This window comes from Electrona antarctica, assembly GCF_951216825.1.
Source record: "Electrona antarctica genome assembly, chromosome: 16".
Lineage (NCBI taxonomy): Eukaryota > Metazoa > Chordata > Actinopteri > Myctophiformes > Myctophidae > Electrona > Electrona antarctica.
Window position 1 is genome coordinate 37,152,732 of NC_136797.1, and position 26,563 is coordinate 37,179,294.

Here is a 26,563-nt window from a genome sequence, read left to right on the forward strand (position 1 = left end):
TGTGTTAAATTCCTGTGCCTCAGGAATGTCGTACTTCCTGTTCTTTCCAGATGGGAGATGGCTTGTTATAAGCAGTGCTGCTAGTGAATATCACTGCCAAATTTCACTAGAAAACCAATCCAGCACAAAAGGTAGAAGGTAAAAAACGTTTTTTTCCTTTTTTTTTTGGAGGGGTCAAGGAGGTCGGGTTGAGGGGTCAAGTACCCCCTTTGACCCCTCGTGGCGCCGGGCCTGTCAGACAGGCGAGCTACTTTCTGTCAAGAAATTCTGTGCAGATGATTATTTTTTTAAGTGTTGGAGTTTGGAAGCGCTTGTTGAAGTCACACTCACTGAACGGTCCTGTTTAGAATTTGCACATAGCCTCGATACCCAGGCAGCCAGGCTTTCATGAAAAATGAAAAATGTGCACATAGGCCTAATGCAGGAGGCAGCAGCACGACCCGTTAATAAAAAACAGTGCTTCCAAACTCCAACACAAAAAAAACATTTTGTCATAATTGGTTTACGAAGCTTCATTGTTATGCTGTTGTCGGGGGAAAAGGTTATCTAATGGCATTTATCCTCATTCAATGATACAATTCTCTACATATTTCTACAGTTTGTGAAAAAATGTAAAAATAATCTCTTGCATATTGTGGACATATATTGGCACATTTTATGAGATCAAATATTCTTAACCTCACCCAAAACATGGTTGCTATAACAACCCAACGCCATCTCCCATTGTTTTGCCCTTATTCAATTAAATAATTTACTTTGTGATTGATGATACAATTTATTTTTGTGAATCAGAACACCTTCTAACATAATAGAATGATCCACGTGTGACCTAACGTATCACAATTCATAATAACAAACAAATCACATCTCTCTCTCTCATATATATATATATATATACTTTATTTTACTAGGAAGTAATGAGATCGAACATCTCTTTTCCCATGTGTGAATAGGTCCGAATAGTTACATTATAGTCCAGCCTTGTTTTTGTCACCCCCTGGTGGTCACATTTTGCAGACAGGGTAACATACTGTATAACACATGTAGACAGACAGCCTACTGTATTTACAATTGTTTTGCATCACAGCTCAACTAATAGCATGTCAACAATGTCCTCATTTGCATATGTTTCCCTTGTAGCCTAATAGCATACTACACTCTTCCATTTATCAATTCTTACATCGCATTTCCAAAGAGTTCAATGCTAAGCAATCAAGACATGAAGACATCGACTCTAATAACATGGACTTCCTGTCCAATCTCTAGTTACGGACAGAACGCTCAACATCATTTCAACATTTCCACAGTTGCACAATAAAAAATATGATTCATAATCATTTGTTCGCCCCCCAGAATAGGTATGCTAGGGTTCATGAGGGTTCATTTGGACAAACCCCTCACACCAGAAATACTGTTCAATGAGTATTTTATCAAATAAAATACGTGGGTACAACAGCTCATTTCATTTCACAGACAACCATTAATCATTTTTGGGGTTTTAAGGTCGTTATACTTGGTCTTATTATGTAACTTAACACATACTCTGTGCTTATATATCTGTATGGCTGCAAAGATGATTCAGAGTCAAGGACATGAGAAAGATGTAGTTTGCCTTAATTTCATTGAGGTGCATTTGCATCTTCCTTCTTTTAGTCTGCTTTTTAAGTATATTTCCCAATCAAACGGATTGATTGACCGATTGAAACGTTATTTTAACATAAAAAGAAAACCAACTACTCACTGCCGTGTGACAGTGACATGCTCAAACGATAATTAATACTGCTGGTAATAATGCTTTTCATGGCCAGGTGAATTTGGAATGTCGTAAGATGCAAAGTTGATTGATTCACTGACCGACTGACAAATTGACTGACTGAGACCATTTGGAGGGTTGGTGGCAGAAGAGTGGAGTACGTCTTAAATCAATACCGTATGTTGTATTTATGGACAGTAGTACATTTCCCTCATATATTCTCGATAGTACTTCAATAAAAAAGAATACAATAAGCAACGGCAAGAAAGGGCACTTTTTGCCCCCCAGTGGGCGCTGTTTGTGCACGGCCCCCGTGGTCACTATCTATCTGTGCACGGGCCTGCCTTCCCTTGTAAACATCTAAACCTCTCGTCGGTTCGCTCCATAGTAAAAATCTACATAGTCCCCTGCAAAATCCTAAGAGACTTTCAAACTCACGATTTCACAGTGTGTATGCGGAAAGAACCAACAAAACGTGGGCGGAACGCGGGAGATATCCCACAATCCCTTTTAACTTGACTGTTGAAAAAAGTTTAGAATTAAAATGAAAAAAATGAAAAAAATGAAAAAAATGAAAAAAGAAAAACCCATTCATCTGCGGCCGGGTACAGTAAACACGTTCAGTGATAGCCAACATTAGCATAAATACCACACAAATTACTTCAGTCATTTAAGTTACAAATAGCCAAGACAAAGGGCAATTAGCCATAAAATGTAGCCTTGATAAAATGCTATAAAAAAATAAACACATTATTTTTTACAGATGAGGAAGGCACTAAGGCACATCGTCTTCCTCACCACCGTCACGCTCATTTCTTTTGAACCGTCAAACACTGTCATATTGGAACCCAGTTGGGTTCGTTCTCTCTACACAAAGAACTGTCCCAGAAGGTTGGCGACACCCAGCACAATGAGGAAGCTGTGGAAGAGCACGGACAGCCAGCTGAGTCTCTCCTGCCGCTTCAGAGAGATCATGTGGATCAGAGAGGGGAAGATGAACACCAGCACCAGGCCGCACGTTGCACCCGAGTACCTGCAGGGGGAGACAGAGTCCAGTGTTAATTATGACGAAATATGTTCCGTCGACTAAATAAAACTAAACAAAAACTAAGCTATGATGAGTAAAACGATGACTAAATATATTGACAATTTCATCAACAAATAAACTAAAATATTTAAGATGACTAAAATATGACTAACTAAATAAATGTTATTTAGTCTGTGATTTGTGAAACTTGGGAAGCTTGAAGATTGGCTTCTCTCCATGAAAATCTTGACAACTTGCTCTAATAATTTCAGATGTTGGTCTGTGGCCATATACGATCAATGTGAGGGCTCCTTGGAATTAAAATGTTTGGGAACCACTACTCTAGTCTATGCCATAGAACAAAACGTGAATCCCTCTTAGGCTTACATTAATCAGACAGTGATTTCAATTCATGATTGAATAATAATGTGAGAATGTTCATACCTTATGATGGATCCAATATTGGGGTAGAACATGGCCATGAGGACCCCAGATCCAACAATCACAATGTTCAGAGCCAGAACGTGAAGGAAACTGAGAGAAAAGATACTCGTTAATGACTATTTAAAGCTACAATCACATGGTTCAGAACCAGAGGCGGACAGACAGACAGAGACAGACAGACAGACGGACGGACGGACGGAGCGAAAACATTATCTCTACAGTGTTGTGGGAAATATGAAGACCCAAATCTATATAGTATATTGTTCCATGCTAGTCTGTCTGGTCGTGTCTGTGAGCAACGACACCTTGGCCTGAAAGCCTGTCTTAATCCAATCAACCCTTTGATCAAGCTGTATGTAAAAGACCATGTCACACCTATTGTTTGTTTTGAGACCCTGCTGGGCCTGAATAAGTATCACTAGGTAGTTCCTGTCTCAGGAGGGGGGCGACAGCCTAGACAGGCAGGGCGTCTGTATTGTATTGTACCTTTGTGAAGGTCATGTTTATCTGTGGACGCTTCTGGGGTATAAGACAGGACCTACGGAGAAGCTGGAGAGGCTAGTGGGATGGAGACGACGAGAGAGAGATGTACTGAGAGAGAAAGTTTGAGTGATACAGGCTAAGCCTGCTAGACTGAGAGATGTTGTTTGCTTGTTGCTGTTCTTCTGAATAAACTTCTAAGATATACATTCACCCGGATGGACATGTATTATTTCCACAACAATTGATAATCACAATATTTTGAATGCTTAGTTACTTGGAATTGGCCGGTCACATTAAAATTATCATCTGATCAATCATTTGAGATAGTGATTGGGATTCACTCCCAATTTTGCGATGCACCGGGGGCTAATAATAGTCCTGTTTCAGAAGTGCGAGCGTGACAAAATACAGCTTGTACTATGGACGCTGCTGATCAAAATGATCTAATATATTTTTTTGATTCTTAAGTCTCCTCCGTCCTCCAGGGGGTGCTCATTCTTTTCCAAAAATGATTAAAATAAATGAAAATAGTAAATGAAAAACCACGGCCCCCTCACATATTAGAAGGACAATATCAGTCACCAGAAAACTTTGATGAATCAATCATGGTTAAAATGGAGTTTGAAGTTACAATGGGTTTGTATAGGAAGGGGGCGGGGCAGCTAAAATGAATATAAAAAAATCTAAATACTGAATCGAGCAACTTAAAAACTATTATATTTTTTTATGGAGGGATAGACAGTAGGCAGCACACTGCCAGACTGGATTACCAGCCAAGGTGCCTGGACCACTGAGCCACGGCCCAGGCCACTTTAAGTACATTTTGATGCTAATACTTTTGTACATTTACTAAAGTACAATTTGAATTCTGGACTTTTACTTGTAACGGAGTATTTCTATATTGCAGTATTGATACTTTTACTTAAATAAAACATTCGAGTACTTTTTCCACCACTGGGAAAACGTCTTTAAATGGTCAGTTACAGCAGGGGTTCTCAACGTTTTTGGCCGGGGACCCCCGGAAATGCTTTGGCAATGTCTCGGGACCCCCGCCCCGCCCCCTCCCGACCCCCAATATAAATTGACTGCTACAATAACCTTAACCCATTTTGGGCGGGAACCCCTTTTGGTGTTTTAAGCATTATGTTATAATTTAGCTATTGAAAAATAGCAGATCTACAAGCTCGTAGCGCGCCACCGAGTGGCGCTCTACGAGCTTGTAGGTCTGCTATTTTAGAAAAATCGTGAAAATATATATATATTGTTTTAATTTAATTTATTTTTTTTTAATAATTTGGGGACCCCCTAAAATAATTTGGGGACCCCCCGAGGGGTCGCGACCCACGGGTTGAGAACCCCTGAGTTACAGTGTCACCACGGTGCCTACAGTACCTGGGATAGTGCTTTCCAAAGATCTGGCTCATGACCTGCACTCGGACCAGGTACCCCAGCAGCGGATAGACGGTGGTCATCTGGAACAACAAACAGCTGCGCGCCACGAACACCATGATGTCACTGCTGGGGAAGTTATCCAAGAAGTTCTGCAGCGAAAACACAACACAACACAAACTGTCAATAACAGAGTTAAGACCTGGAAACGCATCTGTGTCACCTTAGCTTTTGACCACTTAAAAATCATTATTTTAAACTTTAGCTATTGAACAATAGCAGATATACTAGCTCAAAGCTTGTAGCGCTATGAGCTTGTAGACCTGCTATTTTTGAAAAATTGTGAAAGTGTGTGCAAATCTTCGATATATATATATATTCTTTCACAGCGAACATTTTAACTCAAATCTTTGCTTCTGGGGGTCCCTGGAACAAAATATTTTGAGATGGGGCTCGGTGGTCAAATATGTATATACAGTAATTGTGGGGGTCCTTGACATGAAATAGTTTGCGAACCACTGAATAGAAACAAAGGGTTTTTCAAAAAATCACAATTTAGAAGACATTTTGTAGAATCGGGTAAATTAAAGTCTACACAAATGTCTTAACAAATCATATCCAATATACAATGTGTTGCAACACATTGTTATTTTTGGCCCAGCAGAATATGGATGCTGGGGTTCAAGTGGTTAAACTGAGTGTGTTTTCAATGAGTCTAATGTTCATTAGAAGGACAATATCAGTCACCAGAAGCAGAGATGTGTTTTTAATGAGTAACATTCATTAGAAGGACAATATCAGTCACCAGAAGCAGGGACGTGTGTTTTCAATGAGTCTAACGTTCATTAGAAGGACAATATCAGTCACCAGAAGCAGAGACGTGTGTCTTCAATGGTAACATTCATTAGGATAATATCAGTCAGAAGAAGCAGAGACGTGTGTTTTCAATGAGCAACGTTCATTAGAAGGACAATATCAGTCACCAGAAGCAGGGACGTGTGTTTTCAATGAGTCTAACGTTCATTAGAAGGACAATATCAGTCACCAGAAGCAGAGACGTGTGTCTTCAATGGTAACATTCATTAGGATAATATCAGTCAGAAGAAGCAGAGACGTGTGTTTTCAATGAGCAACGTTCATTAGAAGGACAATATCAGTCACCAGAAGCAGACGTGTGTTTTCAATGAGCAACGTTCATTAGAAGGACAATATCAGTCACCAGAAGCAAAGATGTGTGTTTTCAATGAGTCTAACGTTCATTAGCAGGACAATATCAGTCACCAGAAGCAAAGATGTGTGTTTTCAATGAGTCCAACATTCATTAGAAGGACAATATCAGTCGGCAGAAGCAGAGATGTGTTTTCAATGAGTCTAACGTTCATTAGCAGGACAATAACAGTCACCAGAAGCAGCCAGGAACGTGTGTTAGCATTAGATAGTCTCATTTCATTTCAACATATGAAGTATAAGCACATCTTACTGGTTCAATGCAGCTTTTAGCCAGCGGAGGAGATGGGAATATACCGAAGATCAACACTCCCACATAGAGGTAGGTCAGTCCTACCAGGACGTACGCTATGGACAGGTCCCGTACCTGAAAAAACACAAACCTGCATGAGTTCTATCTCCTAATTGGAGGAAATTGGTATCCCGATATGGCAATGGTATCTGTGTCTCAGAGTTGGGCTGTGGACAGTTTAGTGACCAGGCTAGTGCCTACCAGTGGCATCATCGGTAGGCAGGTTTGGTCATTCATCCATTGAGTGTCCTGCACTATCTGTACTGAAGACCTCTAGACCCACTGCTGCTACCTTTATAGCATTTTTAAATGGAGGCAGGTATACTATACTATTTAAATAGTTGAGAAAAAAATGCTGCTCTTTGTCCCAAACTGACAAAAGATTTCTGCTATTTGTTTCAAAGAGCTGTATACCTCCGTAACATGTATATAACGACGCAATGTGACATAGCTCTGTTTACACAATGCTGTACCCCTTCCAACTGTATATACTTTCCTTGCTTATGTTTTCTCATGACAATAAAGATCCTTCGAATTGAATTGCAAGAACAATGACTTTTGTTTGGGCAAGCAATTTTCCAGGTAGAGAAAGGCTGTAGTTTCTATTGAATCCGCATCGATGACGTCATTGATCGGCAGGTTTTCTGAACTGTGACAGCCCACCGATGAGACACCGACAGAACAACAGACCCATAAGCAAGGACCCATTATACGAAGATAATAATCTTTTGATTAATCTGAAAAGCAAAGGGATGGGTTCCAACACATTTTTACCAATGAATTTCCAAAACCTTTCCAGAATATTTAACCCAATTTCCAGTTCTGTATAATTCACCGCAATAGAGCGTCGCAGTCCCGCCTCCTACCCTGGACCAGGAAATGAAACCCAATGCATTATTCTCATAGACATTTCTTAAAGTATTTATTTAAAGACGGTTACGCCGCGGACAAAGCCAACTCGAGTCGTGACAACTCATGACAACACAAACAATATCTTGGACCAAACAAATAATTAGAAAGAAGAAAAAAACGGCAGGTTACAAAACTTTTTTTGTTGTTTTTCTTCTTTGTAATTATTTGTTTGGTCCAAAATATTGTTTGTGTTGTCATGAGTTGTCACGACTCGAGTTGGCTTTGTCCGCGGCGTAACCGTCTTTAAATAAATACTTTAGGAAATGTCTATGAGAATAATGCATTGGGTTTCATTTCCTGGTCCAGGGTAGGAGGCGGGACTGCGACGCTCTATAATGAGTCTCTTATTCCTATGTGCAATATCCAAGGACAGACATTTTAGCAAAAAAAAGCATAGAATATAGAATGGTATAATTCCATTCCAAATTCCGGGCCACATCTTTGCTACACCACCTATCCTAGGGCATAGGATCACGCTGCAGCACGTTGTGAGCTTGTAGATCTGTGCACGTCCGGTACACATTAGGCTGCAATCACCCAGCCCGTTATGCAAAAAAACTACGTATGTTAGTGTAATGTCAATATGTCATACACAATCAATAGCCAAAAACAATACATAGCCAAATATTTTTCCAGGACCCTTGATACATTCTAAACCTTTTCCAGGACTGGAAAAAGTATTTCCAGGAATGACTTTTAGACTTTATTGAAAGGATAGCCCCTTGAGATGTGGCATCTCATTTTAGAGGGGGTCCCGTACACAGGTAAAAACATTACATACAGTACAGTGCAGTTACACAAATAGACAGTGCACAATAGACAATACAGACATGTACAGATACAGTTAGCTTGCTCATCCTCTCCCACCCACTCCCCCATCCCCCCAACTTTTCTGGATAAGCATATTAAGAGTACAGTACAGTGACTTGAAACAGGGGTCAGAAGTAAACAGCAGTATGGGCAGTGTTAGTAGCATGAACAGGCTGTTTTGAGGTGTGAATACAGGGAAGTCCTGAAGCAGCCAGGGGAGGTCACAGATCTTATAGAAAGAGGAAGATTGTTCCAGTCAAATGGAGCTTTGTAATGGAATGATCTACGTCCGGATTCAGAGAATGTCATGACCGTGAGAACTCTGAAGTAATGACAAATAAAATAAAGCCCTACTCACGTTGTTCTCCTGGTGCTTGTTGCTCTTCATGAGTGTAATGACACAGTTGTGGATGAAGAAGGCCAGCGTCAACACCCCGCTCAGCTGAGGGAACAACCACCTGAACTCTACAGGAGACATGATGGAGAAGACAAGCAGTGTCAACAACTAGATTTGGCAAAAAAAAGGGGTTAAATTTGTTCTCCTGCTATGCCACAAAAATGTGTAATCAGCTTTTTATCAGCTTTAATTTTATAGTGCTCCGATTCCAAATGTTTCTTTGTCATCACTTACAATTTCACCATGTACACATAATCTTCTAAAACAATTGCATGTCCACAATCATCATCATTTTGGATAGATCGTCTTCACGGACATTAAAGAGAGGTGAACTGACCTGGAACAAAGTACTTTGTGGCTTCAAACCAGTGGAACTCCAAGTGAAAACCCAGACGGAATGCTTTGAATGTGACCAGGAAGATCAGATAGACCACTGAGATGGTACCTGAGGACACATCAAACTCAGAGTCAGTTTTATTGTCACATCACAGTGATGATCACAGGTTTACAGAAGTAAAGAAGTGGGTGAAATTCGTCTTTCGTCTTTGTACGTTCCCATCGTATCGTTATTTCAGATTAGGTGCAAAATGTCGTGACGACCGCATAATCCACATAACGTACACTGACACTGGTGTAATCCATAGGTATGTCCATGAGAGGTCCAAAGAAGAGCTAAAAAACCTGAGATGGTACCTGAGGACACATCTAATCAAGTAGAGCAGTGGTTCTCAAACTGACCTGGCAACGACCGCCTCAGAATAATCATGTTTGACCCACCCTAACAAGCACTTGGAACTGTAGCAGTTGAGGTATTACATTTTGGGGGGAAAAAGTGCTGTCAAAAAGTGTAGTGGAGTGCCCTTTTAAAATGTGGGTCTGCCTGGGCTATTATTTGCAAATTCTTTAGCCTAATTACTTGCGCAAGTACTGAGATCGGCTGGGTATGTATGTCGGTATATTCCACCGGCCAATGAGGGACCACTGTTCTCAGTGACGTAACTAAAGTATGTTTCAAAATTCGTATAATTGGTGTACTCACTTTTGTGAGATACTGTATTTGCAAATATACAGCAACAAAAATACCCCCAAAAAGGACCAAATTAGTACAGTTATTAAAACATGGGCTTACCCAAGAAGGTGAACCTGGCAAAGAAAGAGGCAGAGCGGAAGTTGAGCAGAGGAAACAGCAGGATGATGAGGTAGAGTGGGATGGTCTCTGTCTTGTTCCACCAGAGGTCGAACACGGTGTCCGTCTTATTACTGCTGCTGACCACGAACACACTGCTGCCCAGGGGGTCCATCTGGGACGGACAGATCACTGGAGCACGGACAACAGCACGTTAGGGCAGTAGTTCAACCTTTTTCCCCAAAATAATCATATATAAAACATTATTATTTTAATGTTTTAAGCTTTTTCTTTTTTTTTCTTTTTTCTCCTTTATTTATTATTGCTGTGTAAAGCACTTTGAGCTGCATTTCCTGTCATGAAAGATGCTATATTATATTAATTATTATTATTATTATTATATATAAACAGTAACACCTCCTCTTACTTCGGTCCGAGCCGTTGGTCCCATAGTCTCCAGAATCAGCCATGCTGACATTGTAAGCTTCGTCTGTGGACACATGAAGAAAGAAACGCAAGTTTTAAACCAGTGGATTTCAACCCTTTTCATATCAAGGCCCATTATTTATGCAGCATTTGAGCCACGGACCACCACCCAAAACGTAATATTACATTAGTATTTTGTTATCATTGGATAAGATTTAGTCCACAATTCCATGCTGTATTGATGTTGGTACCATTAGGTGAGATAACAGGCAAACGATCAAAATAACAACTCTTCTACACTCTCAAATTGTGTAGACTTCTTGTAAATTAAGTAATGCAGATGTTTAACAATAATGTAAATCTTGAGAGCGTAAAATGAAACCAAATGGACCTGTCGTGTAAGGGTCTATATATATGGTTTCATTTTAAACTCTCAAGAGGTAAAAATCAACTGTATAAGGGTCCATTTGGTTAGTAACTCTCTGTCATTTAGCTAGGAACCTAATGAGCAGTTGGGGGTTAAAGGGTAAGACCACTTTTGTAGAGGTTTGGGTTGTGTAGTTACCTTGCCATGATGTAACTCCAAATGTGGACAAGAAATCAAAAATAATTTCTCCAGTGATTAGAAATTGATAATTCAAAATATGCTCCTCATTGACTTACATTGTACGCTGAAACAGCTCTCAAAGTCACTCTTTTAGTACGTAAACAAACACAAACAAAGTTGTTTCAGACAATATAGAGCAACACCAAAACTCATGTGGTTTTATTTCTTCATAAAAATGGTAACTTCCTGTTGATTTTACTATATGAAGATCTGGATCCGGATCCATGGATCCAGTCCGGGTTTTCTTCTGAATAAAAATGGACAAATCAACAGGAAGTTAACATTTTTATGAAAAAATAAAACCACATGAGTTTTGGTGTTGCTCCATATTGTCTGAAACAACTTTGTTTGTGTTTGTTTACGTACTAAAAGAGTGACTTTGAGAGCTGTTTCAGCGTACAATGTAAGTCAATGAGGAGCATATTTTGAATTATCAATTTCTAATCACTGGAGAAATTATTTTTGATTTCTTGTCCACATTTGGAGTTACATCATGGCAAGGTAACTACACAACCCAAACCTCTACAAAAGTGGTCTTACCCTTTAAGTTTCTTGCTCATGGGCACTTCCGGAGATCGAACCAGGACACCTTCCAATTCCCAATCGGCCCCTACACCTCTTGAACCACTGCCCCCCCCCCCCCCCCCCAGTGTATTAGTGCTGAATTATTAATTATTATTCAATAAGTACATTCAGCTCACAACTGGAATCGCTGTGCTGATGGGTTACTTACTGTAGATGAATTTGCCAGTGTTGTAGAGGAAGTTGGACATCAGCACCCAGTAGACGACCATGGCACCGATCAGAGACACCATGGAGAACATCAGGCAGGACCACTGGCCGAACTTCCCAAAGTAGTAATTACACACATCTGGAAACTCAAAGTCTGACGTAGACATATACGCTGTGGAGAGAGAGAGAGAGATGTCATAGATCGTTTTATTTACACCATTTTCCTCAGGGTGAGTGGCAGATGTTTTGGCTGTCCAGCCTTCCAGGGGCGCCTAACTTTGTTTCCAGGTGGTGGAGCACAGATTTGGACTCATGCGCGCGCGTAGCGTGCGTGAAAAATATGCGCGCGCAAAAATGCGCGTGCATGTGCCTCGTGCACGCGCGTTTTCGCGCATTTTCACACGGAAAAGTGGCTTTTACTTTCCCTCTCCACACGCAAGTTATATGAACAAACTGACAAAATGCATCATAAAAAGGCATAGGCCTATTTAGGCTACACATGACATTGGCAAGGCGCCGATATCAAAACAAAACATATAAATTATAGCCCTATTATACAACAGACGAGCTGACAGCGCAGTTGGGCTCGGCGACCCCGGTGTTGTATCGTCATCATTCATCATAGATCCCTCCCCGTCAGAATCTAATATCTAACATTAAATTGCAGCAGCATTCAGCAGTTCAGTTGGCACGGCAGCCATAGTAATTAGTAAATACTATATTATTTCTCACTGCAATAGTGACTATTAGAGAAATAATATAGTTAAATTGTAAATGCTTTACCTTAAACCCCAAATGTGCTCTTGCGCTCCGGGGTGGTTAATTCCCTCATCATGGCATTTACTGTATATCCAACGTGAGTTACGTGTCCAGAATGTCATTATGTAGGCTACGTGAGATGGACACTGCTGCTTGTGCTGCTGCTGCTGCTGCTGCTGTTGTTGTTTTTATTATTGTCCTCCTTCTCCGACGACAACGGACTCAGTGTTAGCACTCGTTCCCTGCTGAACACTGCTGCTGGTGCTCATGAAGGCCAAGGGTTCATGAACTAGACTTGATTTGGGCTTGGACCCACCAAATAAATCACTCATTCTCTTCTGAGCCATGTTGACAACAACAACACACACATTCAGGCTGACCGGAGAAATTCAAATCCGTGCGCCCCGTGCGTAAAGGTAACCGGAAATAGCGTCAGCAGCAGAGCAGTAGCCTCGGAAACCCAGACGTTTTTATTTCCAGGGAGAAAAAGCAGAGCAGAGACGATGATAAAAAAAACCCCCAAAAAAGTCACACAAATGTAGTTTAAGAATACTATTTATTTTATCCTCCAACCAGTCCACTTTTTATTTATATAAATAATAACGTGAAATTATATATTTTTTTAAATTTCCTTTTTTTTGGTAGGCTACTGCACATTCATGTCTGTGTCATGAATAATAATTTAAGAAATCATAGCAGATTATATGAGTTAAAAAAAAAAGGATCTCAATTCCACAGCTGTGGAAAAAACTTCCAGCTGTAGTACAGTCATGGCCGGCCTGTAGATGGCCACCAAAAAAAAGAAAAAGCTTATTCTGGTATTTCACACAGGTGTTGCCAAATAACTAATTATCAGATGCGGATGCGCATATGACATATCTAGGTCATATCAATTTAATCAGCAGAGCAGTGCTGCTTCTCTCTCTGAGTCTGCACACACTGACTGACCAGCTAAAATGTATGCCTACTTTAAAACATAATATGACAAACCTTGGATTAATTCTTCTGAAAACTAGCAGCAAGCACAAAGTAAGTGATTCATAATTTCACACAGGTGGGCAAGCCGGGCATTATTGGATGCAATGCGCAAATTAGTAGCCTATTTATTTTTTAACACGCAGCATCCCTCTCTCTCTCCCTCTCTCTCTCTCTCCGCGCGTGCCGCGCTCACACACAGTCACACATAGACAAACACCCATAGAGATACGTTTAAGATATCCCAGAAGTCTCTTGGGCAACAGTGACTGTGACCGGCAGTGATTCTGAGCACAGCAGCACGCTCGCTGCGTTTGGGCCACCTCTCATTTCCATGAGATGTTTCATTGTGCAGAGAGCTCTTGTCAATAGTCAGTTTTATAGCTTAGTTTTCATTTAGCGGAAAAAGGCGGCGTACATTTTTCTGTCGTGGTTTTAGTCGACTGAACGAACACTGGTGTACTTACGTATGGACTTGGGTGACTTCAACACGCGTAAACAACAGTAGAGCATCAGAAAGCCCATAGAGATGAGAATGATGATCCCAAACGTGAAGCCAGCCTGACGACGGACGTACGCACACACACACGCGCGCGCGCGCGCACACACACACACACACACACACACACACACACACACACACACACACACACACACACACACACACACACACACACACACACACACACACACACACACACACACACACACACACACACACACACACACACACACACACACACACACACACACACACACACACACACACACACACACACACACACACACACACACAGTCAACAATTAAACGCCCTATTTCATCATATGACAATGTCGTGCAACAGCAAAAACAGACAATCTGCACGTTCACAACAAGCCGCAGAGCGACACATTGTGAACTTGTAGATCTGCTATTTTCGCACCTATAATGATGTGCCCCTAAATAGGGACCCCAGGTTGAAAGTGTGTCTGTGGATTTGATAAATATTGAACCAATGAAAAGTATCAACAAGAAGGTAAGAACTCCCATCCAATGGAACACGTCTTATTTTCCATTTCCTGAAAAGTAACAGTTACTGGACGTTTTCCAGTTTCCACCTGACAATATGTCAAATGAATCCATTGTTGAATGTTGTTGTTCATATTTAACAATGAATGAGGGAAAAAAAGTACAGAGGGAAAAGTTTCACGGTCATTTAGAATTGGTTGCTACTTGCTAGTAAGTGCAAACTGCAAACATATAGTCACCTCACCTGTCTTATTCCCCAGGGTATACTACTGAGATATGATATGATATGATATGATATGATATGATATAATATGTGATATATAATCACCTGTTTTATTCCCCAGGGTATACTGAGAATGGAGGTCCCCATCATTGTGTTCCAGATGGCGAATCTGACAGGAAGGAGGAAATGACATCATCAGAAGCTGGAAACAGAGCGGGTACGTTTGGGGTACTCATGCTGTTTCCGTGTTGTTACTCCCGTTTTAAGGAATGGCAAAATCGGTGACACTGATTTAACATTTGGGTCACGGCTGGAGGATGGAGGAGGCAGATCTGTGAGTTTTGGAACTTGCCATGGTGTGTAGTGTGTGTCTACTTACATGGTGACGATACTGGGGTTTCTGGAGGCGCGGTCGCCCCCGGTAGTAACCTTGAAGGCGGTCCCTAGAGGGCTGTAGATGTAGATCTCTTCCGGCCGTGGGATCACATGGTCCGGGGGGCTCTGTGTGTGTGTGTGTGTGTGGGGGGGGGGGGGTTGGATAATGAAATGATGAGGAGTAATTGAAAAAGTAATAATAGACAGTATAATCACTACTAAACTTATTGATAGCTGCAGGCTTAAAAAAAAGAAAGAAGAAAATTTGCCCGACTACAATATTTTGTATAGAGATGGAGTGGAAAAAGTTGCAATTAGTAGCAGATGTATTATAACCTGTGGTAATAACATAAGTTTACTTTATTTACTAAGTCCATTTATGATGTCAATATGTTAAAATTATGCACCAATTATTATTGCTATCTATTCAATAACAGTTGTGATAGTCAGGTGTTTCATTTAACTTGGTTTAACACTTACAGATCATTGATTGATTGATTGATTGAAGTATGTATTAACAGATTGCAGAATTACAGTATATTTCAAGCACTACTCAATACAAAACTGTTAACGACACCATAAAGCATTACACAATGTTTACAATAGGGTCTACCATGTTCAATTCCTCATAACATTTAGATTAGCAGGTTCATACAGTGGGTCAATGATTTACCATTCAACCTCAACAGTAAAATATTATTTTCCATGTTACACTTTCTCTCATGTACCTGTAGTACCTCTGCCATACCTCTAGGGGTAGACATACCCACATTTGAGAAACAGTCTGGACTGACATCCAAATAGTCTAGTCTACTAACTCTACTTGAATAGTGTGCGAGTGTGTGTGTGTGTGTGTGTGTGTGTGTATTACCAGCAGCCTATCGGAGCTCCCAGTCAGTCTGCTGTAGTAGTGAACTCTGCTGCTAAGGATGGCAGCCTCAGCAGAAACCCTCTCCTGCGGAGCCTCTTCTACGATGTTTCGTGGCTCCACGTAGAACGGCCTGCGACACAGACACCATGACGATGATCTCTCTTATCACACAACTAATTAAAAGGTGGCGTAAGTCAGTGGTTCCCAAAGTGGGGCCAAATGTCACGCCACGTGACACGCTCCATAAATGGCCGTCTCCATATATGAAGATCACGACACTGACCTCCTCAAACCTAATACTTTTACATTTTGGAAAAAATCTTTTGCAATGTGAAATGCCACCGAATTCTTAATCCTTTTCCTTGTCTTCATGGGCCAACTTGTGAAAGCTGCATGCTTTTATTGTGAAGGCAAAAGTTTCTGAATGTTCTCAGAGCCTGCATATCGCCGCGTGCTGAAAATAGCTGATCTACAAGCTCACAACGCGTCGCGGACGAACACTTTGTACGACGAAGAATAAATCAGGCATCAGTGCGCTTCACTCACTGGGAGGGAGATGTCTTTTGTTGGCCGATCATTATGTATGGACACAGGCTACCTCCTCGATGCAAAAATAACAAGCTTTGGAAGCTATTTTTCGTGGCACATTATGTTTAATCAAACAACAAGTTTACCTCCTCACTCAGTGTTTGGGTCGCGAGTCGGCTGTCTGCGTAGATGACTGATCATCATGCAGTTAGATATGCGAGCTGCGCTCCAGTGAAATTGTCCAGCTGAGAAAGATTAGTTAATTTGTGTCGGATAAGCTGCGTTCAGACCTGAATAAATATTTGCCTCGGTTCATCCAGTTTGTACCGCGGCAGGTCGTGCTGTGCCCGTTTGTGCAATTCTCATCTTTGCATTGACTTTGTATGTAATCGCGCCACTCTGACCATCCAAGTCTGAAGGGCTTATTGGTGGGTTTTCGTGAACGATCGTTCTTTGAACGCGTTCAGGGACAACACTGGGCGTCAGGCGAACGTCCAATGTTTTTATTAATGGAACGGGCAAGCACTGCGGGATGTTTTTTTCCCCTCCACTCATCCTTCCAGCAAGTCGCACACGTGCGACCTCATTAAATTTTAACTCGCACGTTAAGAAATTAAGTATCATATTCCATATGTCAAAGTCAAAGTGCAGGCGACATGCTCCATATATGGCCAGCACAGAATTAATTCCATATGACAAAGCGCCATCGCTTGCCCAGCAGTCTGCCGTCACCCAGGCGGATGTGTGCACGCGACCTCGCCCTTTAGGAAACTCCAGCAGTAAATGAGTTAAGACCTGTGGCTGATTTTACAAACGCCTTCTAAGATCTGTGGTTCTAACACACCACACTCAATTTCCCTTCAACATCTACTCAGGTGTTTGTGTCCAGTTTTTAAAGTTGCTTGATTCAATAGTTATTAATTCATTTTTATCAGAGGATACATACTGTATATAAACCCAGTGTAACTCCAAACTCCATTTTAGCCACGTTTTAGACTAACTGAAAACACACGTGCCTGATTCTGGGTTTTGTTTTTAGTTCAGAAGCAGAGATACGTGTTTTCAATGAGTCTAACATGGTTAAAAGGGAGATTGAATTCCAATGGACATAAGGGTGGCTGATAAAAATGAATAGTACATTTAAATATAATATATAATATTTATATATTGAATCAAGCAACTTAAAAACTTTCTCGGGTGCACACAAAAGCCTGAGTACTACTACTGTACTACCCGTGTTTCCACTACAACGAATTGGGCTGAGTGGTGTCAAAGTGGTAATAACTGAAAAAAGTACCATCTCCAGGGTGAGTCTGAGGGGCTGCCTTCACGAGGACGTCGCGGGCTGTTCCCCGCCTAAGTTTTGTGAACGATATAAAACTTTACTGCGTCTACATTGCGGTTATGTTAATTATGTACGATGTCCACTCGAGACCGGTAAACTGCTTCGTTTTCAAGATAAAGATGCAGTACACATGGCTGGCCTGTAGATGGCCACAAAAAAAGAAAACGCTTATTCTAAAGGCTATATGAAAGCGTTGGTATTTCACACAGGTGTTGCCAAATAACTAATTATCTTGATCAGATGCGCATATGCGTCATATAAATTTAATGAGCAGAGCAGTGCTGCTTCTCTCTCTGAGTCTGCACACACTGACTGACCAGCTAAAGTGTATGCCTACTAAACCATAATATATGACAAACCTTGGATTAATTCTTCTGAAAACAGCAGCAAGCACAAAGTAAGTGTGAGAGAGAGAGAGAGAGAGAGAGAGAGAGAGTGTGAGAGAGAGAGAGAGAGAGCGCGCCCCTTCTATTTTTTAACACGCAGCATCTCTCTCTCTCTCTCTCTCTCTCTGTGACTGTGACTGCGACGCGGTCAATAATATATAGCATAAATAATAGGCCAAATATAACACTTTCCCTCTATCTGTGATCAGCTCCTCACACACAACTCCTCTCTCGTGCATGCCTGCTCAATCTCAACAACGGTTTGCATGCGTGCGGGCTGCAGATCGGCTATTTTTGGAGAAGAGATTTATAGACATTATGTGCAAATATAAAATAGCTGTGATACTTATATGTAAGTGGTTATGGTGAAATAAACCATTAACACTGGTTAGTTTGGAGGGGCGAGGGGACTATGACATCACCGTTTCAGCAAATTAGGCGGCATTCGCTGTACACACGGAGACGTGAAAGTCGCGTCTCCAAACTTTCCCACTCTGGAAGGTAGTTTCAAAATTAGCCGTTAAAGTCCCCCAAAACGCCGTCTCCGTGTGACAAAAAGGGTAGATCGGCTAATTACTTGCCCCAGAAACACCGAATACGTCCTCGTCTGTACAGGCCCTGAGCTAGGCTAAGCGGGGCAAACACTTCAATGACTGATTACCACACTAGGTTAGAGGTGAGCCCCCCTTGTTTGTTTGTTCGGTGTGTTTTGTTTAGATTACATGCTTCCTTTGTTCAGTTGGTGGATTTTTGTTGTATTGATTACATTGATTTGGCAATCACCATCACCAATCCTTTTCCTGTTTGTTTTTGTTCAGAAAATCACGGTTTAACAAATAAACGTTTAAACACTGAATTAAATTACTGTCCCTCAATCCCCTAAACCTGTGGTTCCCAAACATTTTAGCTCAAGACCCAAAAGAGAAATTAAGAAGTGTTTGCCCAGGATCCAAACGGGCATTACATTTTGTTTTACTCGGTTCCACAGATACATATTGTGAAAATAGCAGATCGACAATTTTCACATTTGTTTTTGCCTCTTTCTCATATGACAAATTGGCCAATGTTTGACCAGTTTTTATGGTATGGTTTGTTGATTACTTTTGATGCAGTAATTTAACAATTTTCTCTTTTTGAGGTATTAAAGTGGTCTTAAAGGTCCTTAAATTGTCACTTCACTGTTCTCTGGGGACCCCCCCAAAATCATGTGGGGATCCCCTGGGGGTCCCAACCCAGCATCATCTCCTCTAGCTCCTGGGTCCGGGTGACAGTCTATAGTTTTTCATTTCCACATTGATTAATACAAAACAAATGTCGCTTCACGATAACAACCCAAACAAGACCACACAGCATCACACTCTATACCAGTAGATTCCGTTTCATATGCTGCAAAACATTCAACGTTCCGAGAGAGAGAGAGAGAGAGAGAGAGAGAGAGAGAGTGCTCAGTATCAGCTATTATAGGAAGCCATTCAATTTGGAAGAGGCATAATTTCCTTTATAAATCGATGATTGATGTCTGACAAGCTATGCTAACTGTACTGTATGTATGTATCGATGTTCTGCCTTATAGGCACTTTGTAACTGGCTGTTTTCCTATTGTCTTTTGTAGAAGGCATCTGTGTACTTCTGTTTCAAATGTATGTGCGTGCGTCCGCAGTGGTGGAAAGTAACTAAGTACTTTTACTTATGTACTGTAACTTTAGTTACTAGTTAATGTATGTTTTTTTTTAAAACATACATTAACAACTTCAGTCCTATACATTTCACCCATTTGAAAATAACCAATCTACAAGCTTGCGACGCATTGTGAGCTTGTAGATCTGCTACTTTCAAAAGATTTCTATAAATTTGAAAACTTGAAAGGAGACATTCTGCATAAAGAGTACTTTTACTTTTGGTACTTTAAGTACATTCCGATGCCAGTACTTTCGTACTTTTACTCAAGAACATTTTGAATTACGGAATATTTCTATATTGCAGTATTGATACTTTTACTTAAGTAAAACATTTGAGGACTTTTTCCACCACTGTGTGTGTGTGTGTGTGTGAGAGAGAACATGCGTGCGTTGCGTAATATGGAAAGCAGCTAGTTAGTAACTGTGAAATACCAAAGTGGATTAAAGTTAACACAAACTGGCGAGGTCACACACACACACACACACACACACACACACACACACACACACACACACACACACACACACACACACACACACACACACACACACACACACACACACACACACACACACACACACGTAATTGTTTTTCTATGATGGAGTCACACGGAAAGAATGCTGGTCTCTAACCAGTAAACAAATTTAAAAGCTTAAAGGTCTGATCCAGGATTGTTCTGAACAGAACAACAAGGCTTCTATTTACATATTATTATTAACCAGTTTGATTGGTAAATGGAAAATATGTTATTTGTAACTTTCTTAACCAATCATAGAGCAGGTGGGATACCACTTTTCTCCAATCAAGAGAGAGCACCCGTTAAGCAGCTTAAGTTTTATAGTACTCCTACTATCCTGCATGAGATCTCTTTCCTGATTGGATGATATTTGTATTCTGACCTGTTTACTAAAGAGCTGAAAAGATTGGGCTCCTCTCTCTGTTACTGAGCAAACACTCAATGACTACTATCACAATATAGTTATTTAATACTTATTTTAACCTTTAACTTTATCGTGCCACGCGTGTGTCTGTTTAATCTTTCTGGGCTCTAGCCTCATCGGAATTCCACGAGAAACCCCTTTTACTAAACAAACAAATGAATGGTGTGTTTGCGTTTGTCTTCAAAGAACATGCTCATGATATTGGCCATATCATTGGATTCTCAAGTCATATGATAACGTTATGCGTTCACGTTGTTATCATTGGCTATGATCATTCACTGTAGACGGCATGTCATGTACCGTGTTACTCTCAGAATCAGCGTATAATTAATGTCATGTTCCATGTCATTCTCAGAATCGGCGTATAACTCAAAGAATTTGTGGCAGCTGTTTGCTTAGTGTGTAGAAAGGCCTTGTGGTAATCAGCAGGTCACCGGTTCACCTCCCGGCCGCAGTCTATGTGGCCCACGAGCAAAGACATTTAACCCCCACATTTAGCTTGTAAATGTGATATTTTCACTACTTCTTAAAAGTTGAATACAAAGAATTTCTTAGATTTTCCTGGAAATGTTTGATTATATATTACATTATACGTTGTTTTTTTGTATGAAATGAAACAAAAAGGGACCCATAATTGGGTCCCGACCCAGTGTTTGGGAAAACCCCACTGGTTCCCAATGTGTTAGGGACCACCAGAGGTTCTTGAGTGGAACCAAATGGACCCTTATGGCTCTGTCTGTAACTTACAAGTTAAATGAACACTGACGATTTTAAACGTGAAGATTGGTGTCCTAGAGATCAAATAAAGACATTTTAAAAAGTAACAAATGGGTCGGGGTCCCCACACTCCCAGAGATTAAAATAGGGTGCATTTTGCATCCCAAAACACAGTTTATAGTTAAGGGACGCAATAAAACAACTACCTCTGCATCCACGGGATGTACTACTGTACTGTTTTTACTTTGTATTCTAGTTAATTTTGCTAGCTTTAGTTATAATAATCATTTCTTCTTCTGTTTTCTACATGAATATAACCACATTATAACCATATAAAATATGAAATGGGAGTTAAATGCTGCAATTTGTAAAAATGGCAATTTGACTGCATCAAAAGTAATCAACAAATTAAGTAAGAACGAGGCAAAAATATTGAAAATAATAATAATAATCTACAAGCATGTAGATCTGCTATTTTCACAATATTTATCTGTGAAACCGAGTCAAACTAAATCTCCTACATTTCAAGTGCTTGTCAGGGTGCGGGGGGTCCTCAGGCGGGCGGGGGGGAGGCACGCTTGAGAACCACCACTGGCCTGGTGCATTTAAAACTGGGGTTCTCTCTTTTGAAATTATAGATTTTAGAGAGATTTGAGATTACATATCCATTGATGATGAGCGTACCGTTTGATTCTGGAGTCCAGGGAGTCAGTGGAGCCGAGCTCTGTCCGTATGGAGCTCAACAGCGGTCTACAATCCTCCTCCATCGTCGCACGACACGGTGGGCCGACTGTCAAAGTCTACTACCTGAAAAACACACGACACGGTGGGCCGACTGTCACAGTCTACTACCTGATAAACACAGACGATATAGTGCATGTTTGAGCTGGAATGAAAACAGGCCTTTTTCTGTGTGGATTGTTCAAAGATATGATTATGCAATTAAGGAAAGGTACAGTGACAGTAGTAGTACAGACAGCTGCTTTCTTAAACCAGTGACTTACTGTATAATTTGTACAGACAGTTGCTTTCTTAAACCAGTAACTTACTGTATAATTTGTTTTGTTTTGAAAAAGAGTTTTTCCCCTTGTAACGGAGTCAAAAAGTAGAACATTTGTCTTTGAAATGTACTGGAGTGAACGTCATGGGGCGCATAACATTGGTCAGACATATACTAACAGTCCGACATACAACAGTCCGACAACATGTGTGCCCGGTTAAGACTCACCCGTGGCTCTCAACATGCGTGGCCGGTTAAGACACATGTGTGGCCAGTTAAAACTCACGCATGGCTCCCGACATGCGTGGCCGGTTAAAACTCACCCGTGGCTCCCAACATGCGTGGCTGGTTAAGACACATGTATGGCTGGTTAAAACTCACCCGTGGCTCCCACGTGCGGTTGACTAATGCGTGTCGGACTGTTAGTACGTCGGACCAAACATATGCACCCAAAAGTCACGAGCGTACAAAATAAGAAAAAATATCTATTGACTCAAAAAGTTACTTAAGTACAGTACTCAAGTAAATGTCCTTTGACACAGTGTTGATTTTGTCGACTTAAGGGCCATTCAAACGGGAAGCGAGGAACGCACGCGTTGTTGCCTGGATCAACGACAGGTCTGCTACAGGTCTGCTCAAGAGGGGTGCGACAACACAAGCGTCGCTTCACGTTTGAAAGGCCCTTTAAACATAAAAAAAACTAAGCTATGATGCCGAAAACTAAGACTAAATATAGACAATTTCATCAACAAATAAAGACTATACAAAAATGTTAGAAAGGGGACTAGTGAAGAGATCCAGTAGAACTAAAAGACAAGTCATTTTATGCCTCGTTGCATGCTGAAAATAGCAGATCTACAAGCTCACTTACAAATATAAAATCAACCATTATTACAAAATGTTCTGTCAAAATCAACACCACTGCTTTGTTACCCAGTGTCTATCTGCTGCTGACAGGAATATGAACTATTGTACACGACCTATGTCACTCATTATACAGTAAAACTAAACCATTATGTTCATTTAACTCTCAACTCTGAGAGTGTAAAATGTAAGTTGCATAACCAAAATGCATAAATGAACACCGGGGACTTTACTTTGTAGTTTTAACAGACATTAACAACTATACAACATGTACACTATTACTGTAGCGCAGTGGTTCCCAAACTCAGGGGTCCTTGAGGGAGTTCCAGGGGGTACCCAGCTAAATGATTGTTTGGAACCAAATGGACCCTTATGGGTCTGTAACTCTGAGAGTGTACAAATGGAACCAAATGGACCCGTCCATTACTCCATTTGTACACTCTCAGTTAAATTAGATAGAAATGCCATTAAATGGGGGTCCATAGACTAATGCATGTCAAACTGGGGGTCCTTGAAATTAAACTGGTTGAGAATCACTGCTAGAGCCGTAAAAATCCTCTCTTATGGTGTTTGGGAACCACTGCTGTAGCGTACTAGCATACAGTATAGCCTACAGTACAGTAGCCATTTCAAACACTGAACACGGTTTGAAAATATCCACAAAGGCATTTATCATCACACCAGTCAAGAATAGTCACACTCACAGTATTGCAAAAGTTATTAATATTAATAATAATACAATAAATATAAACAAAATTATGTATTAATTTATTAATTAAAAATAATAAATACAAGTAAATATTAAATAATATAAAATGCTGCTTTGGTGGAGTGAAAATGCTGATCAGAGCTCAATTAAGCACGTGCGCTCGATTACAAGTCTATTTCGGCATTTTCGGGAAGGGAAAGGGGATGGGGAGGATCGATGGGGATCTATGAATCATGTATTACAGATTCATTCATTAATTAATCATAGAAAATAATTAATTAATCAATGCACTTTTAGTGATCGATGCCTGTCTGCCAGGAAAAGGGTCGTTCGGAGTCGTTACTTTGTTCAGGATGTAATGAAATCACTGAGGGATGTTTTCCTTGTCCAGCTAGATAGAGCTCCCTGCCCTTTCGACAACAAGAGACACACCGTCGTACGGTGAGGTGTCATTCTAAAGACTGACTGAATTACAACCAAATTGAATGTAATTTAATGTAATTAAAAACATCTTCTTACCAGACAGACAGTGTTCAGTGCTGTTAGGTCTTTTTCCGCTGACTCCAGTCAGCTGACGATGTTTACAACCAAGCACACGCCGGTCACGTGATCTATCGATGCACCTCCAATGGTCACGTGATGATGCGTCGTTACGTTTTGCATTTGGGCCGGTAGCACCAGAGCCTTAGGTGCCTTATTTCTAAGGCTCTGGGTAGCACATACACAGATTACACACATACACATTACACAACCGTCAATCACTTCCCCAAGAAGGAGAGGTCACCGGTAGCACATACACATTACACAACCGTCAATCACTTCCCCAAGAAGGAGAGGTCATAACGTCACCAGGACGCGTGCGTTGGTTCCAGGTTGTTGTGGGGGCGTTCATACCTATGGTTCATACAGTCAATCAATGGTAGGCTACACTTTGTTTTATACATTCAACTGAGGGGTTTTCTGGAAAAGGCAACTTAATTGGCACTCTGATTAAAATAAAATAAATCATCGTAAAGAGAAGGCAGAGGTTTTTGTCTTTTGACGAAAGATACCATGCAGCTAGCAGTCAACAGATTGAACAACGCCAATTAACAAATTAAATTAATTTGTTAATTGGCGTTCAATCTGTAATCTTGTTCAAGAAGTACATTCATTATGAATGTAGCCTACTTCTGGAAGTGATTGATTGATTGATTGAAGTATTTATTAACATTAACATTTCAAGCACAACTCAATACAAAGCTGTTATCTGTGAGTGGACGACACGACATCATAAACTAAAGCATTACACGTATTTACAAGAGGGTCCACCGTTTTCAATTCATCATAACATTTAGAGACGCACAAATATACACTTCTATATAGCCAAAAACAGGAAATCATCATAAAGGAGGAGCGAGGTAAAAAGGGGGGGAAACATATACAGTGAGGGGGAAAAGGGGTGGGTGGGGGATTCAGATTTTACGGGGGCCAGTTTCGGTTTTGAAGGAGTCAAGGGATTCACATGTCTTAATGACAGTTGGTAGGGCGTTCCACATTTTTGTGGCATAGGAGCGAAATTAATTTAGTCCCTTGTTTGTGCTGAATCTGGGTTGCACACGGTTTGTTGAACTCCCTCTGGTGTTGTGGGTGTGGACTTCATTGACATTAAGGAAGTATTTAGACAGTCAGGTACATGGGTATCTTGGTGGTGTATCGAATCTTGTGGACAATTTACAATTTACAATTTAGGCATTTAGCAGACGCTCTTAATCCAGAGCGACTTACATTAAGCAAGAACAAAAAGCATGGGAATACATCACATATGTAAAATGCATTTATGCGTAAGCTAAGAACGTGACTAGAACATATCTATATAATGACACTATACATATAAACTATGACTAGAACATATCTATATAATGACACTATACATATAAACTATACATATATGCTATACTATGCTGTACATATATACTATGAAGTGCTATGACTACATACAATGCACTTATTGTGCTGTCTACATGACATGCTATAAGTGGACCAGACCCATTGCAAGTTGCTGTATTCTGTCGTCAACCCTAAGCCAATCCAGCCTGTCAAAGTTGATCGAAAGTGGATCGTTCGACGATTTACATCGTCGAACGATTTAAATCGAACAATTTAAATCATCGAACGATGTATATAGAAAGATTTAAATCGATCGATTTAAATCGTTCGACGGTCATTCAGGGCTAGCTCTTTGTGTTTCTGGTAATATTATTGTCCACTCATTTTGTATGTTTGCGGAAAAAATGGAAATATGACCAAAATGTCCACCACAAGCCAACATGGCGATGACCGCTGTACTAGTACAGAACAGTATGTGTCTATCAGTGGATCAGAAGTGTCAGCTGGATGTAAAGTGATCGGGGACACCACACCCACCCCTCTCACAGCCTGTTCTCCCCCCTTCTGTCGTCAGGGATACGATATCATCAGTGCTCCAGGACAGAACGGATGCCAAACACTTTCTTTCCCCAGGCAGTCAGACTATTGAACTCCAATCTCCCTATAATAGGTAGTATATAATGAACT

The 26,563-nt window shown here is 40.7% G+C and overlaps 1 protein-coding gene across 1 annotated transcript; it reads right to left on the reverse strand.

Annotated features, from left to right (window-relative positions):
* Positions 1-899: 899 nt before the first annotated feature.
* On the reverse strand, positions 900-24,664 carry slc38a9 (solute carrier family 38 member 9). Its single transcript, XM_079524161.1, has 15 exons — positions 24,527-24,664; positions 22,119-22,241; positions 15,838-15,967; positions 14,971-15,092; positions 14,697-14,760; positions 13,827-13,920; positions 11,627-11,797; positions 10,288-10,350; positions 9,864-10,052; positions 9,072-9,179; positions 8,696-8,802; positions 6,577-6,690; positions 5,100-5,248; positions 3,225-3,314; positions 900-2,786 (listed from the first exon to the last, which is right to left on the reverse strand). Exons 2-15 carry the CDS (start codon positions 22,199-22,201, stop codon positions 2,621-2,623), a joined length of 1,650 nt encoding a protein of 549 aa, XP_079380287.1. The 5' UTR covers positions 22,202-22,241; positions 24,527-24,664; the 3' UTR covers positions 900-2,620.
* Between the last annotated feature and the right edge of the window lie 1,899 nt (positions 24,665-26,563).

Bases quoted from the DNA above. Each gene is read 5' to 3' on its own strand.
- slc38a9 (XM_079524161.1), bottom strand. From the start codon at position 22,201: ATGGAGGAGGATTGTAGACCGCTGTTGAGCTCCATACGGACAGAGCTC. The intron at 13,921-14,696 runs GTGATTATATAT...GTCCGTCGTCAG, and splicing joins TACCCTGGGGAATAAAACAG to GCTGGCTTCACGTTTGGGAT. The intron at 2,787-3,224 runs GTATGAACATTC...CTCCCCCTGCAG, and splicing joins AATATTGGATCCATCATAAG to GTACTCGGGTGCAACGTGCG.